The 17,175-nt window shown below is 40.3% G+C and overlaps 2 protein-coding genes across 2 annotated transcripts; one reads left to right on the top strand and one right to left on the bottom strand.

Annotated features, from left to right (window-relative positions):
- Nucleotides 1-467: 467 nt before the first annotated feature.
- On the top strand, nucleotides 468-9,154 carry LOC5517355. Its single transcript, XM_032361892.2, has 11 exons — nucleotides 468-685; nucleotides 777-829; nucleotides 2,677-2,915; nucleotides 3,258-3,761; nucleotides 4,059-4,323; nucleotides 4,529-4,694; nucleotides 5,485-5,672; nucleotides 6,236-6,453; nucleotides 6,874-6,972; nucleotides 7,262-7,353; nucleotides 8,350-9,154. Exons 2-11 carry the CDS (start codon nucleotides 777-779, stop codon nucleotides 8,479-8,481), a joined length of 1,956 nt encoding a protein of 651 aa, XP_032217783.1. The 5' UTR covers nucleotides 468-685; the 3' UTR covers nucleotides 8,482-9,154.
- Nucleotides 9,155-9,188: 34 nt separating this feature from the next.
- LOC116601181 lies at nucleotides 9,189-16,007 on the bottom strand. The gene is made up of 7 exons (XM_032361894.2): nucleotides 15,876-16,007; nucleotides 14,489-14,512; nucleotides 14,290-14,373; nucleotides 13,695-13,795; nucleotides 12,040-12,292; nucleotides 11,240-11,400; nucleotides 9,189-9,436 (listed from the first exon to the last, which is right to left on the bottom strand). The coding sequence occupies exons 1-7, from the start codon at nucleotides 15,937-15,939 to the stop codon at nucleotides 9,323-9,325; spliced, it is 801 nt and encodes a 266-aa protein (XP_032217785.1). The 5' UTR covers nucleotides 15,940-16,007; the 3' UTR covers nucleotides 9,189-9,322.
- Nucleotides 16,008-17,175: the final 1,168 nt, after the last annotated feature.

Genomic DNA, 17,175 nt, shown 5'->3' with positions numbered 1-17,175 from the left:
CTTTGTTCTGTGCAAGAACCAAAAAGCTATATGTTTCCTTTGGAAGTTGTTAAAACGATAAGAAAAATCCGAAAAGCGTCCTTGCTTTCAGGATTTTCCCTCAGAGCCTTCGGGAAAACGATCTTGCCTTCGGAAAATTGAAATTAGGGGTAGGTTCTTGCCTTCGGTGTTCTTATTCTCTGTAATGAACGATTTAAAACCCGATCTTGTCTTCTAAAAAGCGATCTTGCCATCGGAAGAGCTATATCGAAATAAATATGTTTCTCTTGGAAACCAAATATCGTTTCTGTGTAATCCCTAGAAGGATTTTTTTCGTTCACAGCAGTAACGGTGATGAAAACAAGGCCTAGAAGGATTTTTTTCGTTCACAGCAGTAACGGTGATGAAAACAAGGGCTCGTTGTCGCCTGTTAAAGTAGCGTCCGATAAAAGGTGCTTTGTATTCTGAAAACCCTTTTTCCTCGTTTCATCTGTATATTCAAGTATATAGATTACTACAAATAAAACAAAGAATTTCAAGTTCCTGCTTACATAATAGCAATCAGCCCATTGTAGAGTCTGCGCAACGGAAATTATTCCAGCCACCTGTTCCAAAAGACTTAGGTTTACTTATATCATCGAACTGTGGCGAAAACGTTTGCTATCAGACTAGACCGGGCCACAGTCCTTATCTGCAGTACTCACAAGTAAGTAACAACCAAATGCAAACCTGATCCTCACATAGATAACTTTCATTATCAGTTTTATGTGTTGATGTCGCTGTTTTGTTTCTTATAGATGGATCAAGCTGATAGTGAGACCGAGAATCTTTCAGGGAGAAAGATCACACGGTAAGAAAGCGTTACAGTTTTGATTCAAAGTGTTCAAACACACTGAATTAAAACAATTATATTGCAATTCTATGTGTTCAAACATTCTGAATTAAAATAATGTCAAAATGTTCGCATATATGATAGATTGCTATTTGTGGAAGCATATTCTGCGTTTTTGATTTCCTGAAAGTAATTTTTTTGCTACCCTCATGCTGGGTGTTCATTTTTTTATTGTTTTTGGCGTTTCTTAAAGATTTTTTAAACAAAACGTAAACAAAATTATTTTTATCATCTCAATTGTCTTCTTCTTTTTATTTTTAAAGATAAAAAAAACCAAACGTATCATCTATTCCTGTGTAAACATGCTTTGCAGGCAAAGATATATGCTATATAACATCTTCGCGGATTTTTTCACACGTTGAAAAGACTTATTATTAAAATAGGTCAAAAACGAAGAAAAATTATTTATCTTAAATAAATATAAAATGAATACTTTCTTTTTTTTGTTTACAGTTTTAGTTTTATTGAATTCAAAGATACAAAAACAGGTTTTCAGAGGGTTCATCCTCAAGTTACCGCTGTCGATATACAGCTTGAAAGGCCTCAAAATGAGATTTTTTATAATATGCAAAGAAAAAAAAATACTCAATGCTGATTGGCTAAGAGCGAGGATCAAAATAACTTTGCTGCGAGTGTACGCATGTAAGCGCTGAATTTTATACCCTTTTAAATATAAACATGTAATAACGGGTGTCTACAAAACGAAGACCTAAAACCTGTGACCCCAAAAGCTACGACCCCAAAAGCTACGATCCCCCAAAAATTTCAGTTATCATTTAGTCTACCTTGTTTCCCAAATGGCTACACAGCGCGAAAGTTACGAAAGATAATTCAGCGAATTTTGTTGTGCTTTTCATGGAGAAAATATTCTCCATGTGCGCGCCAATTAACTATTTTTAATGAGACTTTATTTACTTGTTCTTTGTCTTTCTTTCGAAAAATGTCTATGCCACAGCAATTTTTGGGGTGCAAGTTGTCTACAGACATCGACATAACTAGGATTTCAATAACTATTTAGCCAATCTATTTATAAACTTTGGAAATTATAATTCACTTGTCGGGAACCCGTATCGCCACGCTACGCAAAAGGTTTGTTTTGATGAACACTCTTCCTCGCCAGGAAGAGTGTTCATCAAAACAACGGTCACAGGTTTTAGGAATTAGGTTTTAGGTCTTCATTTTGTAGACACCCCAAAAGTACATTGACACCGTGGCTAACGGAGCTTTTCTTTATATTATAAAACGTATACGCGCATAATAAACTCATTAAGTTGCCTCTTAGGGCAGCATAAGCAGTTTTACACCAATATATAGACCCTCAATTACTTTTATAGTAAACAGTTTATATTAAGGTTTTTCGTTTTTTTCTCATTTTTACAAAAATTGATTAGACGGTCAAGAACCTGCAGTTTTACACTTTGTTTCACGGCTTCGAAGTAGATGTGTTTGAAAATATAGTCAAGCATAAAATCACGAGCTTTCTGCAGTTCTGATTCGCTGTGTTTAATGACTAGAGGGGAAAAATGTGCTTTTTTTGAGATTTTATCATTCTGTTGCAGCGAGCACTTCGAAGTAGATGTTGGTTTGAAAATATAGAGTCAAGCATAAAATCACGCGCTTTCTCCAGTTCTGATTCGCTGTGTTTAATAACTAGAGGAAAAAAATGTGCTTTTTGAGATTTTTTCATTCTGTTGCAGCGAGCAGTTCACTTTCTATATGAAACTAGTTCAACAAAAAGGAATTTCATGGCTTAATCTTACCCACCTTTTTCTCACAGAGATAACTAAATAATATGTTTATTGCAGGACATACTGGAAGCGTTATTTCCGTTCTCCTGGTCTGAACCAAGTAAACACATTTGACTCAGGGGGGAGGGGTCAGGTGTGTGGACAGTATGACGCCACGTCTGCATGGGCACGAAGACTCCAGACTCTGAAAATCCTCAGCGTGTCAATCATCGCGGTGCTAGGGCTACTTGCCTTTGTCAGTATCGACGTGTACCGGGCGCAGGGGACTATCAGAAAGGAGAGAGATATCCAGAAAGGTATAATGCAGAAATCGGTGGAGAAGGCATTCTCAAGGTGTTTCCGTTGTAGATGCGTCGTCTATTTGAGTACATCTTTAATAAGTTCTTGCCCTATGTGCGGCGTTTATTTAAGGTCGGTGCCTTTTGCGTACGGCGTCTAAACAAAAAATACGATTCATTTGGACTATCGACGTTGTCGCCTTTTCACTTTCTTAGAAGACCAAAGCTAATAGTGAACGAAAAGTATAGGTCTGGAAAAAAGTGGCCGCTACCGCTCCCTGTATACGTATATGATACAGTGTTCCACATTTAAAGAATTTGGGAAGTCACCGCTCACTGTACGGTTTTATCTATCCATAGGCTTAGGTACAAGTATCGCGGTGGCAGAGTTGATACATACTCTACAGATAGAAAGAGGAACTACAGTTCTATGCATTAGCTCTCCAAACAGCACACCCGTGGGCAAGGATCTGAACAAAGCCCGCTTGAATACCGACAAAAACATCAAAAGCATCATAAACTGGCCGGAGGGGAGGCAGTCTTTGCAAAGTCGAGAAATATTCATACGAGATGTAACCGATTTTAGAAGTAGAGGTGAGGTAGAGAGATGCGTGCTCAACATTACTATCCAGGAGACGCTGAATTTTTATACGGGATTGATCGACACGATGATTGATTGGCTTTTTGTAAGCATTAAGAGCAGCAAAGGAGAGAGCGTGTTGTTCGAGTTACTTGGATATCGGATGTTCCTTATTGCAAAGGAAAAGACAGGTCTAGAGAGGGCAATGGGCGGGTCGTACTTCTCCCGCGGGTACTTCAATAAAACAGAGGAGCTGATCCTGTATGCTGAGCATAATGTAATTGGTACGTAGACTCAGGCGCACGGGCGTCAGGATGACATTTTATTGTTTATGTTTCACGTCCGGGACAAGACTTTCCCAAACACGGTTAGGCACTTCGGTGTCCTAGCTCCTGTCGGCATCTTCTTTATAAAAAAAAAGTATAATTCAGCCGTGTAAAAGGGGAATTAGACAGAGAGGAAGAATCGATATTATAACAAAATAGAAAAAAAAGAAATAAAGTTATATAAGGAGATTATAAGATACGTATTTTTTTATTTTGCCGTGACGGCATTTATTGTTTTTTTTCTCATTACAACAGGAAAAATGTTTCTAAATTCAAGTATGGAATTTATGCCGAAGCTGAAGACTTATTATACTGATACCGTGAGCAAAGAGACTGGTGTCTTTAGCAGCTTGATCGATACACTCAACGCAAAGCGGGCTATCATTCTGAGTAATGAACAGCGTCAAGCAAACGTGACCGAGGGTCAAAATTGGTTTAAGCTGATGACGAACTATATTGATATACTGTTAACAGTGCAAGAGAAAGCCGGAGAAAACCTGATTTTTACCATCGAGGAAAGGTAAACATGGATGTAGAAAACAAACAGTTCAGTTCCGATCAATTTCAAAAAATGCGTTTGCGAGACCTCTAACTCATTTGGAATGCGTTATATAAGCAAGGCCTATAGTGTAGCATTAATTTATGAATAATATGCTTTTGAACTCTTGACAAAACTTGACAAAAAGGTGAGTTGAGGATACTGATTCATGATTGATTTTGTGCAGCATCGACGACAGTGAGAACGATCTTATCATTCGTGCGGTCACCCTGTTTGTTGTGGTAGCCCTCACCCCAATCCTCTTCGTCACGGTCGCGCGCATGACTAATACCATCCACAAGTACGGCAGCGAGCTTGCAAAGACCACCAGGAGTCTGAAAGAGGAGCAACAGGTGCGTGTGTATGGGTAGGCTGCATTGGGGGAGGGGGGTGGGAGGGAGGAGGGAGGGAGGAGAGGACATGGGCGTGGCAATAGTATCCAGAAGTACGGCAGCACAGACCACCAGAAGTCTGAAAGAGGAGCAAAAGGTGCGTGTGTATGGGTAGGCTGCATGGGGGGGGGGGGGGGGGGGGGTGGTGGGAGGAGGGAGGGAGGGAGGAGAGGACATGGGCGTGGCAATACTATACTTAAGTACCGCAGCGAGCTGGCACAGACCACCAGGAGTCTGAAAGATGAGCAACAGGTGCGTGTGTATGGTTAGGCTGCATGGGGGGATGGGGGGGGGGGGGGGGGGGGGAGGGAGGAGGGAGGGAGGGAGGAGAGGACATGGGCGTGGCAATACTATACTTAAGTACCGCAGCGAGCTGGCACAGACCACCAGGAGTCTGAAAGATGAGCAACAGGTGCGTGTGTATGGTTAGGCTGCATGGGGGGATGGGGGGGGGGAGGGAGGAGTCATGGGCGTGGCGATACCTTTCTCAAGTATAGGGAGAAGTTGCGGTGGAGGAGCATGGGCGTGACCAGTATCATCCACAGTACGGCCTCGAGCTCGCTCGGAGATTGAGAGAGGAGAACCTGGTACGTTGGTAGGTTGTATGCGAGAAAAGGAAAGGAATGGACGGAGCCGTGACCAAACCCATCCACTAGATGTAAGGCGGGAGGAAACGCGGGTATAAGCACCTGTAAGGCCTATAAATATTTCTTCTCCCACTAGAGTTCTAAAAAATCATTTTCCCAAATAGCGCACTGATGAGCTTCTCTCGGCAATGTTCCCGCGCTCCGTCGCAGAGACTCTAAAACTCGGCGAGAAAGTACCGTCAGAGCATTTCGACAGCGTTACCGTCTTCTTTAGTGATATCGTGGACTTCACCAACATGTGTGCTATGATATCACCCATGTCAGTCACCCAGATGTTGAACGATGTGTACAGGTATAAGCTACACGAATGTGTCTTGACACATTTACAAACGCTTTTGATATCACCTGACGCTCAGTCAGTCACCCAGATAATGAACGATGTAGAATAAGCTACACGAATGAGTCTTAACACACGCACCGACGCTATAATATCACTCATGTCTAGAAATAGTTCAACAAGCTGTAATTGAACTATTTGTAGCATTACGAAAATAAGACATTTACAAACATTACACACATGTACGCCATGATATTATGTCAGTAAGCATGTTCTACCCGATGTGTACGGGTAGAACAGCCTAGTGTTAAGCGTTCATACGCTCAGAAATGAAACGAGAGGCAGGGTGGAGTCTGGGACGAGGTACCTATTTAGTTAACTATTCGATTAAAAACGAAGGCCTGAAAAGTACTGGTTAAGGTTTAGAAATGTTTTACATGTACTGCAATGGTTAACAAAAGATTCAAAATTAAGGAAAATTAATTTTTGCTCCACAATTTACACAAACCACAGAAAACCCGTTCCTTGCTTACAGTTTATAGTCTAAACGCTACTTCATCTGTACATTACTTCGCCAGCGTTTTTGATGACCACATCGAAAAATACGACGTTTACAAAGTTGAGACGATCGGAGATGCATACATGGTGGTCAGCGGTCTACCCTTGCGAAATGGCACCTCGCATGCAGACGAGATTGGCCGCATGTCCCTGGATCTAGTCCGTCTCACTGAGACGACAACATTGGATAGTGTACCTAAAGGGAAAAAGTTGATGGTGCGCGTTGGCATACACACAGGTGGACCAGCAACTCTAGAGTAAATAGTCCCCCTACAGGAATACCGACACTCTGCGAAACTTAACCGTATTTAGTATACTAATTATTAATAGAAGTACAGTATTTACTTTAAAAGCATACTCAAAGCTTCACGCATATTTTGTTTGTAAAACTCATCCATTCTGGTCTAAATCAAAGGAGGATTGCACCCAATAAATATGTAAACTTGCGACTCAGATAACTTGTGATCTGTTTCATCGTGTGTTGAGACGCCACCGAGAAATTCCAGACACATTCTGTTTAAAACAGCTTGATTGCCTTTAGTGCTGTATCTTTTGGGTTATTGTTATTGTTAGCCCTAAGTCGTGTCGCATTTGTAATAATCGTACTTATTTTATGTGGTGTTGCGGGAGTAACCGTGTCCATCGTTTCGTATTGTAGGACCGTGTGTGTCGGGCGTAGTCGGGTACAAAATGCCGCGGTACTGCTTGTTTGGAGACACTGTCAACACAGCCTCAAGAATGCAAACGACAGGAATACGTGAGTACCGCAGTTCATGTTTTGCTGATTTCTAGCCTCTTCTTTAGTCAACTTGTAAAGAAAAAAGGGAAAGAACGGGTTACCTGTGGGGGATGGATGGATGGATGGTGGAGGAAGGGGACTAAGGAGAAGTAGAGAGGGAATTGCAGCGCCTTCGTTTTCTCACTTCCGTTTCTTTGCCACAGGAAACCCATTCATTTTTTCTCTCTTTCTGCTCTTTGAGATGCCTGCGGAGGAGGCTATCAAATTCTAAAGATTCCTTATATAATGCATTTTTATCGACTTTTAGCACAAAAAGTTCACATCAGTGAGACCACGTACGATCTTCTTACCAAGTTCAATACTTTCCACATGGAGTATCGCGGTACATTGGAAGTAAAGGTAAAGCCAGGCTCATGATTTTGATAAAACAATTTTGATGGTGTTTATTTGGCAAGCTTAGTTCTACTGAGGTCAAATACTAACGTGAATATTTATATTTTAAGGCGGTATGTACTAAAAAAAACTACAAGTTTGAAGTAACACTCAGCGTAACACTCACTAGTTCCTGTGTTTTTAATATTATTGCATGAAATTTGGCAGGAATAATTATTGATAGTGTAGTAGTGTAATGAACCTCAAAAATTTTTACAATGCTTAGTAATATGATGGCTTTTTACCAAAGAATGCTGGTTAAAATTATAAGCTTTTTGTTTGTTTACTTGATAATTTTCCATTTATGTCAACTATATAGCAATTTTAGGTTCATTACATAGTTTGAGGTATTAGCAATGAATATCCTTGGTTTGGTTTGTGTTCCAATTATAGTTTCAGAGCTAGAGCTGTTACCGTAAGAGCATTAAAATCATGTATTTTGAGTGTGGCTTGGTTACCATAGCAACAGTAACTGCCAAGATTGGTATCGAATGATTAGTCTCAATGAGGTTAATGATATGTGAAATAATAAAACTGCTAAGTCTTTTGCTTAAAATTTTTGTTGTCTTGGGTATCATACCCAGCCTCTTTCTTTGTTATACTCGAATTTCTATTTTTCATGTGCAAATTTAAATGGTATAATAAAACTTCCACGCGAATGCTTGGCTGTAACAATTGCGATAGGATTGACAGGACCGGGGCAGGGGTGGGGCACTGGGGCCAAGTGCCCCCGCCCGAATATGTTAAAAATATATATAAAGAAAAGAGGCGTGGCTGTTCCTCCCCAATATTTTCTTAATATTTCTGTATTGTGCCCCCCCCCCCCCCCCCCCAAATCTTACGTGGCCTGCTACGGTTATGATTGACTAAAGTTAGCATGATGATAACGGTGATGAGGATAGCGGAGATAATTTCTAATGATGAATGATTATCGATATGAAGGAGTATAAACTATTTTCTCAGGGTAAGGGGCTTATGCGCACATACTGGCTTCTGGGACACGAGGCCACGTCCAAAAACACGGAAGATCTGCCTGGTCTGCTTAACGAGGGCTTTGAGCCATGCGAAGGACAACTGGGATTTCTCTCCCTTTGAGAGTCCACAGGGTTTCCTGTTGAAGCTGCTAAGCGAAGGGTCTGAACCATGCGAAGAACAACTTAGAATTCTGTGTGACCGGGTTGAAAGAGTTGTCGTCACAGGGATCCCATTATTACCCCAGACCGGGGTAAGCGTAGGTCATAGCCTTTTGGTATGATACAAGAGACTAAGTGGAGCAAACACAACTTGTGTGTGAATGTGTGAATTTTGCCAGAATATTATATCTATCTTTTGAAGTTATTTTAATGGATGATTCGTGTTTGTACATCTAGAAAAGAAGGCCGAAATGTGAATGAACTTTTGAGTTGTCGACTGTTCATAGCAGATATTGTGTAAACAAAGAAAGAGTTCAGATACAGAAAATATGTATGGATAAAAAGTTGTTTAACATCTCAAATATATTATACATATAATTATATGACATTGGGGGGTTAACTAAAGTACTTGTAAATAGATTCAAAATATAGACATTAAACTGTAAATAATTATTTTGTCCTTTGATGGAAAGGCTTCAGAGCAACCAAAAAAGTAAGAAAAATGAAATGAAATGCTATTTATTCTGAAATAAGGAATTTGGAACTGTTATGATATATTATGTGTTTTATGAAACAACTTATGTAAATATACCACGTCAGTCGAGATAATGAGAATAAAAATCACCCATCGAAAATCTAATGATACATTAAATGGATGAGCAACACACATCATGGTGCAGAGTTTTAATTAAATCTCCCAAACTTTTCTACTTGGGTTTCAAGCACTATAAACTACAAGCTGTTTTGACGAACAGAGTCACCCCGTGCCCGCGCAACTCTTGATCACAGCTGTACACTATATACTACTTGCCCAAATAGCAAATGTTATTGTACGGCCAGTCCATGTAGATGTGCTGGGTGGTCAGCGGTCCTGCGGTGTCCAGGCACTTGGGGCGTGTTGCCGAGTGAAAGAAATACTGAGAGAAAGAAAGGAAAAGGAAATGAATATGAATGACCATTCAAACAAACGACCTTTCATGGTACTTGACGAGTGATTATAGAGTTATTCCGGGAAGCACGAAAATGTCAAAATTGTGTTGAAGAAATTGAATAGAGTAAAACCAACTAGATCCTCCGCATCTTATATATTTCACTGATAATTTGTTCTTTTTTATTTATCGTATACTTGAATAAAGCAAGCACGAAGATTTCAAATTGATTTTAGAGACTGTAATTTTTGTATTGACTTCTCTAAGTAGAAGCGTGCATGTTTTCTTTATGTTTTGCTTTTTATTGTTTTCACCTTGCTTTTACCTTGTATTCACATGGTTTTCACAGGCATATTCCTATTACACATTCTATTTCTCTAATATCATACTAAAGCCATATGTACGTCATCAAAGGAGTTCAAAACACCCATACAAGACGTTCAATAACTATACACGAAAAACTATGGGATGGGAGACTGCTCTCTTTTAAAAACTCGTTATCAAAAATAATTTATTAGATGTACTTTTAGAGATAATATTTATGAATCACTTATTTGTTTAAGAAGTATTGCATGCATCCACATCCCTTTTTCTTTTAGGATGTTTGTTTTTTAGAGAAAAACAAACATTATAAAAAAACATGATCCTGGATATAGTGGCCGTTCTTACAAAATATTCAATCAAAAAGTAAGTTTTTGTTTTCACCTGTGCAAATACTGTAGAGTATTGATTTTTATGTCTCTTAATCTGATATCAGCTAAAAATTCCCAATGAGGATCAGGTCACATTGAGTTTGTCTGGAGTGGGGTGGGGCGTACCGAGGTCAACTTGACTTTGTCTAGGGTGGGGTGGATCGGAGTCACCTTGAGTTTGTTTGGGGTTGGGTGGGGCGGATCGGGGTCACCTTGAGTTTGTTTGGGGTGGGGCGAATCGGGGTCACCTAGAGTTTGTCTAGGGTGGGGCGGATCGGGATCACCTTGAGTTTGTCTAGGGTGTGGTGGATCGAGGTCACCTTGAGTTTTTTTGGGTGGGGCGGAGCGGATCAAGGTCACCTTGAGTTTGTCTATGGTCGGGTGGGGCGGATCAAGGTCAGCTTGAGTTTGTCTATGGTCGGGTGGGGCGGATCGGGGTCACCTTGAGTTTGTCTGGGGTGGGGTTGGCGGATCGAAGTTACATTGAGTTTGTATGGGGTGGGGTGGGCGGATCAAGGTCAGCTTGAGTTTGTCTATGGCGGGGTGGGGCGGATCGAGGTCAGCTTGAGTTTGTCTATGGTCGGGTGGGGCGAATCAAGGTCACCTTGAGTTTGTCTAGGGTGGGGTGGGGCAGATCGAGGTCACCTTGAGTTCGTCTTGGGTGGAGTAGGGCAGATTAAGGTCACCTTGAGTTTGTCTATGGTTGGGTGGGGTGGATCGAGGTCACCTTGAGTTTGTCTTGGGTGGAGTGGGGCAGATTAAGGTCACCTTGAGTTTGTCGGGGGTGAGGAAGGATGGATGAAGGTCACCTTGAGTTTGTCGAGGGAGGGTAGGGCGAATCAAGGTCACCTTGAGTTTGTCTGGAGTGAGGTAGGGTGGATGAAGGTCACTTGAGTTTTTCGGGGGTGGGGTGGGGTGGGGCGGATCAAGGTCACCTTGAGTTTGTCTAGGGTGGGGTGGGGCAGATCGAGGTCACCTTGAGTTCGTCTTGGGTGGAGTAGGGCAGATTAAGGTCACCTTGAGTTTGTCTATGGTTGGGTGGGGCAGATCAAGGTCACCTTGAGTTTGTCGGGGGTGGGGTAGGGCGGATCAAGGTCACCTTGAGTTTGTCGGGGGTGGGGTGCTCGTAGCGGAGGCTCTTCAGATCCTTCTGAATGTTCCATCCGAATCCGTTCAGCTCTCCGCCATTGTACATAATGAAGACGGGGTAGAAGTCTTCACAATTCATGTTGTTAGAGATGTTGTACCAGTAGTGTTGACCTGACAAAAGAAAGAAAACATGTTTTATTATATATTATTATTACTGCGACAACAGCATCTCACGAATTCAGCTGATAAAGACAGCGAGACAAAAAAGGCTGAACTCGACAAGCCAGTCCAGGCTTGTTATTATACTCATGGTGTTGTTCTACACAAGCCAGTCCAGGCTTGTTATTATACTCGTGGTGTTTTTGCCCACAAGGAAGCTGGCGCCTCATAAAAAAGTCAAATCAAAAGTTTGTGTTTCGATTTCTTTCGCCACATACACTATAATACTGCTAAATGAACCTTTGTCGAACCTTTGTTTAAACTGTAAAACCAATCATTAATCTTAAAATGTTGAATAAAGATCTCAGAATAAATGATAGCATAATCAACAGGCGCTTTGTACCCATAAGAGAAAAGCGTAAATGATAGCATATTCACAGGCCCTTCGTACCCATAAGAGAAAAGCGTAAATGATAGCATAATCACAGGCCCTTCGTACCCATAAGGGAAAAGCGTAAACAGGTAAATGATAGCATAATCACAGGCCCTTCGTACCCATATGGTAAAAGCGTAAACGATAGCATTATCACAGGCCCTTCGTACCCATAAGAGAAAAGCGTAAACGATAGCATTATCGTAGGCCCTTCGTACCCATAAGGGGAAAGCACTTTCCCTCGACCCAGCTACTGCCTTTCAGTCCCTCCTCTTTGTAGGGGATGGTGATGAGGCTTGAGATGGACGCGCCGTTCTGAATTACCAGCCTGTCCCCGTATTCCTTTGTCACGTGACGCTTGGTAACGGGGCTGCATACGGAGCTTGGGTCGCGGAAGTATGCAGTGATCACGTACATGTCCCCCTCTGACACCCAGGGGGCGCTCTTGGCTGGGACCTCTGACTTCGAGACCTGGCAAATAAAAAGGTGTAACTAGAGAGACTACCGAACATACCGACAAGCATAGAAAAGAACTAGGTGTTCTGAGAGGCGTGGTGAAATCAGGGAAGAGTGTCATTAATTATATAGTAAATAGGGCCATTATTCCTATTCAGACAGGGGTGGGGGGCTTTTGAGGCCCCCAGCACCTTTGATCTGTAATAATTTTGAACTAGTAGGGCTAGAGCATTGAAATTTGATGACTTTTCCTTAAATTTATCTGGGATCAGTTTGGTGTTAACAAAATTTTGATATGTGTACCCTGGTAACCATAGCAACCAAGTTTTAAGACAAGGTTTAATGAAAATTAGGCATAACGCTTTAAGTCGTTAAGATAAACTATTAATACGTGCTCAACGTAAATTCATTTAGTATAAACGTTTTATACCAAGTTTTTTAAAAAAACAATAAAAATTTACATCTCTAGTTTAGGGGGGGGGGGGGGGGGGTGGATTTTCTGTCAATTTTTGACCTTCTCGAAAAAGTGCTTGTAGAAATAGCAAAAAAGCGATTTTTTTTAGAAATCCGGACGGGAAACATTTGTTTATTTTTACTTGGCCTAAGTGAAAGTGTCCCTCGTTCAAATCATCGCGCAAAAAGGTTCCTGTCTGGGCAATTGGATGATAACTGTCGCGAACAGCTACAACGAAGCACGAAGACAAACAATAACAAATAAACACGAAGACTGTAATAAACAATAGTGTTGAGCTCGCTGCCATGTTGTCATTTCGAGCCCGCAAGTGTATACCTTCGGTCGAGAAAAAGTCGATCCGCAAAAAGTCGATCCGCAAAAAGTCGATCCGCAAAAAGTCGGTTCGTAGAAAGTCGATCCGTAAAAAGTCGATCCGTAAAAAGTCGATCCGTAGAAAGTCGATCCGTAGAAAGTCGATTCGTACAAAGTCGATCCGTAAAAAGTCGATCCGTAGAAAGTCGATCTGTAAAAAGTCGATCCGTAGAAAATCGAAACAAAGAGAAACTTGAACACGATCCAGTAAAATATAAACACGAGCCTGCTAAAAAAAAAATGCGCACGATCATATGGCCCTCCTGGGCTCCGTAATTTCCTCATGTATTTAGCAATAGCGTAAATATAGTCAGCTTCCAGCTCTGGACAACGCTCTACCTGCGGAGATTTTTTTTCCAAATCCTTACCCTCGCATTTTTTTGTGTTTTGTGTATAAAAAGTATAAAAGTAGAAAAAGTAGAAAACTAGTTTAAAAAGTAGAAAAGTCTAATTACATGGTGTATGGAATTCCGTGTGAGGTACTTTAGGGCTTTTAAGATATTGATACTAACTATTTGTTATTTTTATGCGTAATTTTGTGCTCTGTGGGCCCCTCGTTCTCGATGGTGAAAGATCACTTCTTATACTTACGCCCATCTGTATTCCAGCAAGAAGCCCGTTATTGTCCAGGAGAAGCATGGTGGCGATGTCACCATTCAACACATAGCGGTTACCAGCAAACGCATTGGAAGCTGTCAATCAATCAATCAATCAATCAATCAATCAATCAATCAATCAATCAATCAATCAATCAATCAATCAATCAATCAATCAATCAATCAATCAATCAATCAATCAATCAATCAATCAATCAATCAATCAATCAATCAATCAATCAATCAATCAATCAATCAATCAATCAATCAATCAATCAATCAATCAATCAATCAATCAATCAATCAATCAATCAATCAATCAATCAATCAATCAATCAATCAATCAATCAATCAATCAATCAATCGATCGATCAATCAATCAATCAATCAATCAATCAATCAATCAAGTCGGTCGGTCGGTCGGTCGGTCGGTCGGTCGATCGATCAGTCAGTCTGTCAATCAACAATCAATCAGTCAATCAATCAGTCAATCAATCAAACAATTTCGATTGGTCGGTCGGTCATTTGATCGGTCGCCGGATCGGTCAATCGATTGGTCGATCAATCGATGCATTTATCTTTTTACTTACCATCACAGGACTTTGTAAGTTTCCATCCCTTTGACACCGCATCGCTCTTTGTTACAGGCATTCGGTCAAACTTTAGAAATGTCACTGAAAAAATTCTGGAATTAAATCTCAAGATTTGTTTGAGGAATTTCTGAACTCTAACCGGTAATGAAAATTTATCCATACCAATTATAAGAGATAACAATTCTGACTAACTCACCATAAAGCTTCTCATAGGACGCCTCTGAAAGAAAAAAAAAAGGCAGCCGTTGCTAGGACACAAAGAAAAATATATACTATGCCGCTATAATTGGAATTGGAATGAAAAACTGGAAATTTAGAAAAAGGGAATATAACTGAGGTTGCTTTAAAAGTGTCAAAATAAATCGAATCAAACGAGCGTACACAAAAAAGATAATAAAGGATTTTAATCCTTAAAAGCGATTAAAGACTTACAGACTACTAAAACCTGAAATAAGATATTGGAGAAACAAGAAGCGCTTTGTGGATTTCCACAAAGGTATGTCCTCGATAGGAATCTAAAAAAAAACTTGAAACTATCCTTAACAAAGAACTTGTCAAAGTAAGCAATTAAGTTATTGCTAACAAACTGACAACATAAAAAAGTCTAATTTGTAGTATTTCACCCCCGTCAAAAGAAAGGTGAATATATCCCTAATATAAAGCCAAATAGCCATAGTCCTTTCGAGCAATCACATTAAAAAATAAATTAAAATTAAAAAAAAAAGCAAACTGGGAATAAACACAAAATTGAAAATAAACATAAAAAAATCACTTGTGTACAACAGGCATATAAATCTCATTTTCTTTTATATTAACTATACTTCAGAATACTTTTTTTTAACTGAGAGTTCGGTGACTTAACTTAATCAACGAACTTAATTTTGAATATATTTCCTTAAATAAAGTTATTTCGTTGTTAAAGGTTTCGTAAGCAACAATTATGTGCATTGACCCAAATTGATCAATACGATAGTGTGCACACAGGCAAACAAACGAACGCCAGATACGAGCAGTAAAATAATTAAAAAAAACATTTATGCTTTTAAACAATTGTATTTTTCCTAGGCTTTTTTTATTCTTTTTATGTAATTTTACATGCTTACACAGCCGCACAGCGCGAATGCAACAAAACTCGCAATCGAATATCTGAAAGTTAATAAAAAGTTAACTGTCCAATAAACTGTACTCATATAGTGTGTAGAATTATCGATTGCCTTTCCTTCTAAGAATGAAAGAAATATCTTCTAAGATACCTTTTTTTCTATTTTTTTTTTCTATACGTATTTCGGCCAATAATGGGGATGATTAGTCGCTCTCTAGTCGTGATTTCAATTCAATGCAAGCAATTTTGATGAGGGTAATCATGACTTTCGCTAACATTACATCCTTGAAAAAAAATAACAGGGCTCTGGAGAAGTCTTTATAAAAGACAAAGTTTTGGAAATGTAATTAACGTACCTAATTAATTTTAGAGTGTTTTGTATGGCTCGAAGCAAACACATAAAATGAAAAAACACTTAAAGAAATATATTTTTAAGAAAAAAGAATAGTAGAAAAGACACCGTAAAACGAGGTGTACGTACTTTTTGGCCACAACCAAGCGTTAGAACCAGCAAAGAACAGGACGCAGCATATTAGAGTCTTCATTTTCGGATTCGCTCTTGATCGGAGGGCAACACCAAATTGACGAATAGCAGTTATGCTTTAACCTAATTAAGTAATTCAATGATAGGGGGAGGGGGGGGGGGAGTGCTTGGATATTAGTGCCACGTTGATGGGAGGGTGATGACTTCAGTTTATTTTGGTTGGAATCTTTGCCTGGGATGTTTTTTTGTGAGGGAGGGGGGGGGGGGGGGGGGGGAAGCGTCGTGGTTCTATTTAAGCACACATAAGAAAAAAGAAATTTTAGTAAACGCGAAGCCGAAACAAATATATTTTCTATTCACCATCATGCGCAGTCGCATTGTTATGACTTGTCCTCCTCTTTTTGGGAGGTGGCATAAGTAGGGGATTGTAAAAAATGGTGTTGAGCCAAAAAGTCATACACGTTATATTGTGTTGGGTCATCTGTGTCCCGTAATATTTTTAACTTTTTAACACCCACCAACCCACCCCTTCCTCCACTCTCTTTCCCTCCCTGAGAATACTGGGAACACTCTACGGCTGTGTCTACATGACTGAAAAAGGGTTTGTTCACATGTCCTTTACCATTGTTCATCTTTGTATGTAAGAAATTTTAATTTCAATGTCTTTTAAAAAGAGGAAATCGTAAGCACAAAGCAGCTTTGCCCCACAGACCATCTTGCGTTAGCTGATCAAATAATATTCCATGCGCCTGATAAGTTGATGGGCCTAATGGACAATAATAGGGAGTTGGTGTGAGATTCACCAAGATAGACTATTTATGCAGGATTTCTGTTTCTTAAGTGGTGTTACTGAACTGATAAAGCCGCGCCTGTATAATAACGAAACATTTCCATTTCGACAGCAATGCCACTCAATGTCTTGGCGGAGTGAAGTTATGGAAAAGAAGGTCTGCCGAGGCAATAATGAGCGGCTAGATGTGAAGGCTAGTGTACTGCGGCGTGTCACGTCGGAGGTTGGAAAGTGCAGAGGCACAAGACGGATCTGTTCCTCATCCCGACCCCTCGGTTGCTGGGAAAAGCGTCCCGAATGGTTCTGCTGGCAAATTTGTGGAGTCGAATTGGTTGTGCTGGGAATATTTTTGGGGGCACTGGAGCGGTTTCTTGAAAAAATAAAATAGTTCCGACCTGTTATACGGGCAATTATTCATGTGCTACAATGCCTACCACTGCTGGCTGCGAAAAAAAGGAATGATTCCTCCTGGGAAAAAGGAACATATAATTTTTTTCGCAGCAACTT

Source organism: Nematostella vectensis, chromosome 1 (genome assembly GCF_932526225.1).
Source record: "Nematostella vectensis chromosome 1, jaNemVect1.1, whole genome shotgun sequence".
NCBI lineage: Eukaryota > Metazoa > Cnidaria > Anthozoa > Actiniaria > Edwardsiidae > Nematostella > Nematostella vectensis.
This window is presented reverse-complemented; position numbering and strand designations above follow the sequence as displayed.

Bases quoted from the DNA above. Each gene is read 5' to 3' on its own strand.
- LOC116601181 (XM_032361894.2), bottom strand. From the start codon at position 15,939: ATGAAGACTCTAATATGCTGCGTCCTGTTCTTTGCTGGTTCTAACGCT. The intron at 13,796-14,289 runs GTAAGTAAAAAG...ATTGATTGACAG, and splicing joins ACTTACAAAGTCCTGTGATG to CTTCCAATGCGTTTGCTGGT. The intron at 12,293-13,694 runs GTAAGTATAAGA...TTTATTTGCCAG, and splicing joins TTGCTGGAATACAGATGGGC to GTCTCGAAGTCAGAGGTCCC.
- LOC5517355 (XM_032361892.2), top strand. From the start codon at position 777: ATGGATCAAGCTGATAGTGAGACCGAGAATCTTTCAGGGAGAAAGATC. The intron at 6,454-6,873 runs GTGGACCAGCAA...TTCGTATTGTAG, and splicing joins GCGCGTTGGCATACACACAG to GACCGTGTGTGTCGGGCGTA. The intron at 6,973-7,261 runs GTGAGTACCGCA...ATCGACTTTTAG, and splicing joins AATGCAAACGACAGGAATAC to CACAAAAAGTTCACATCAGT.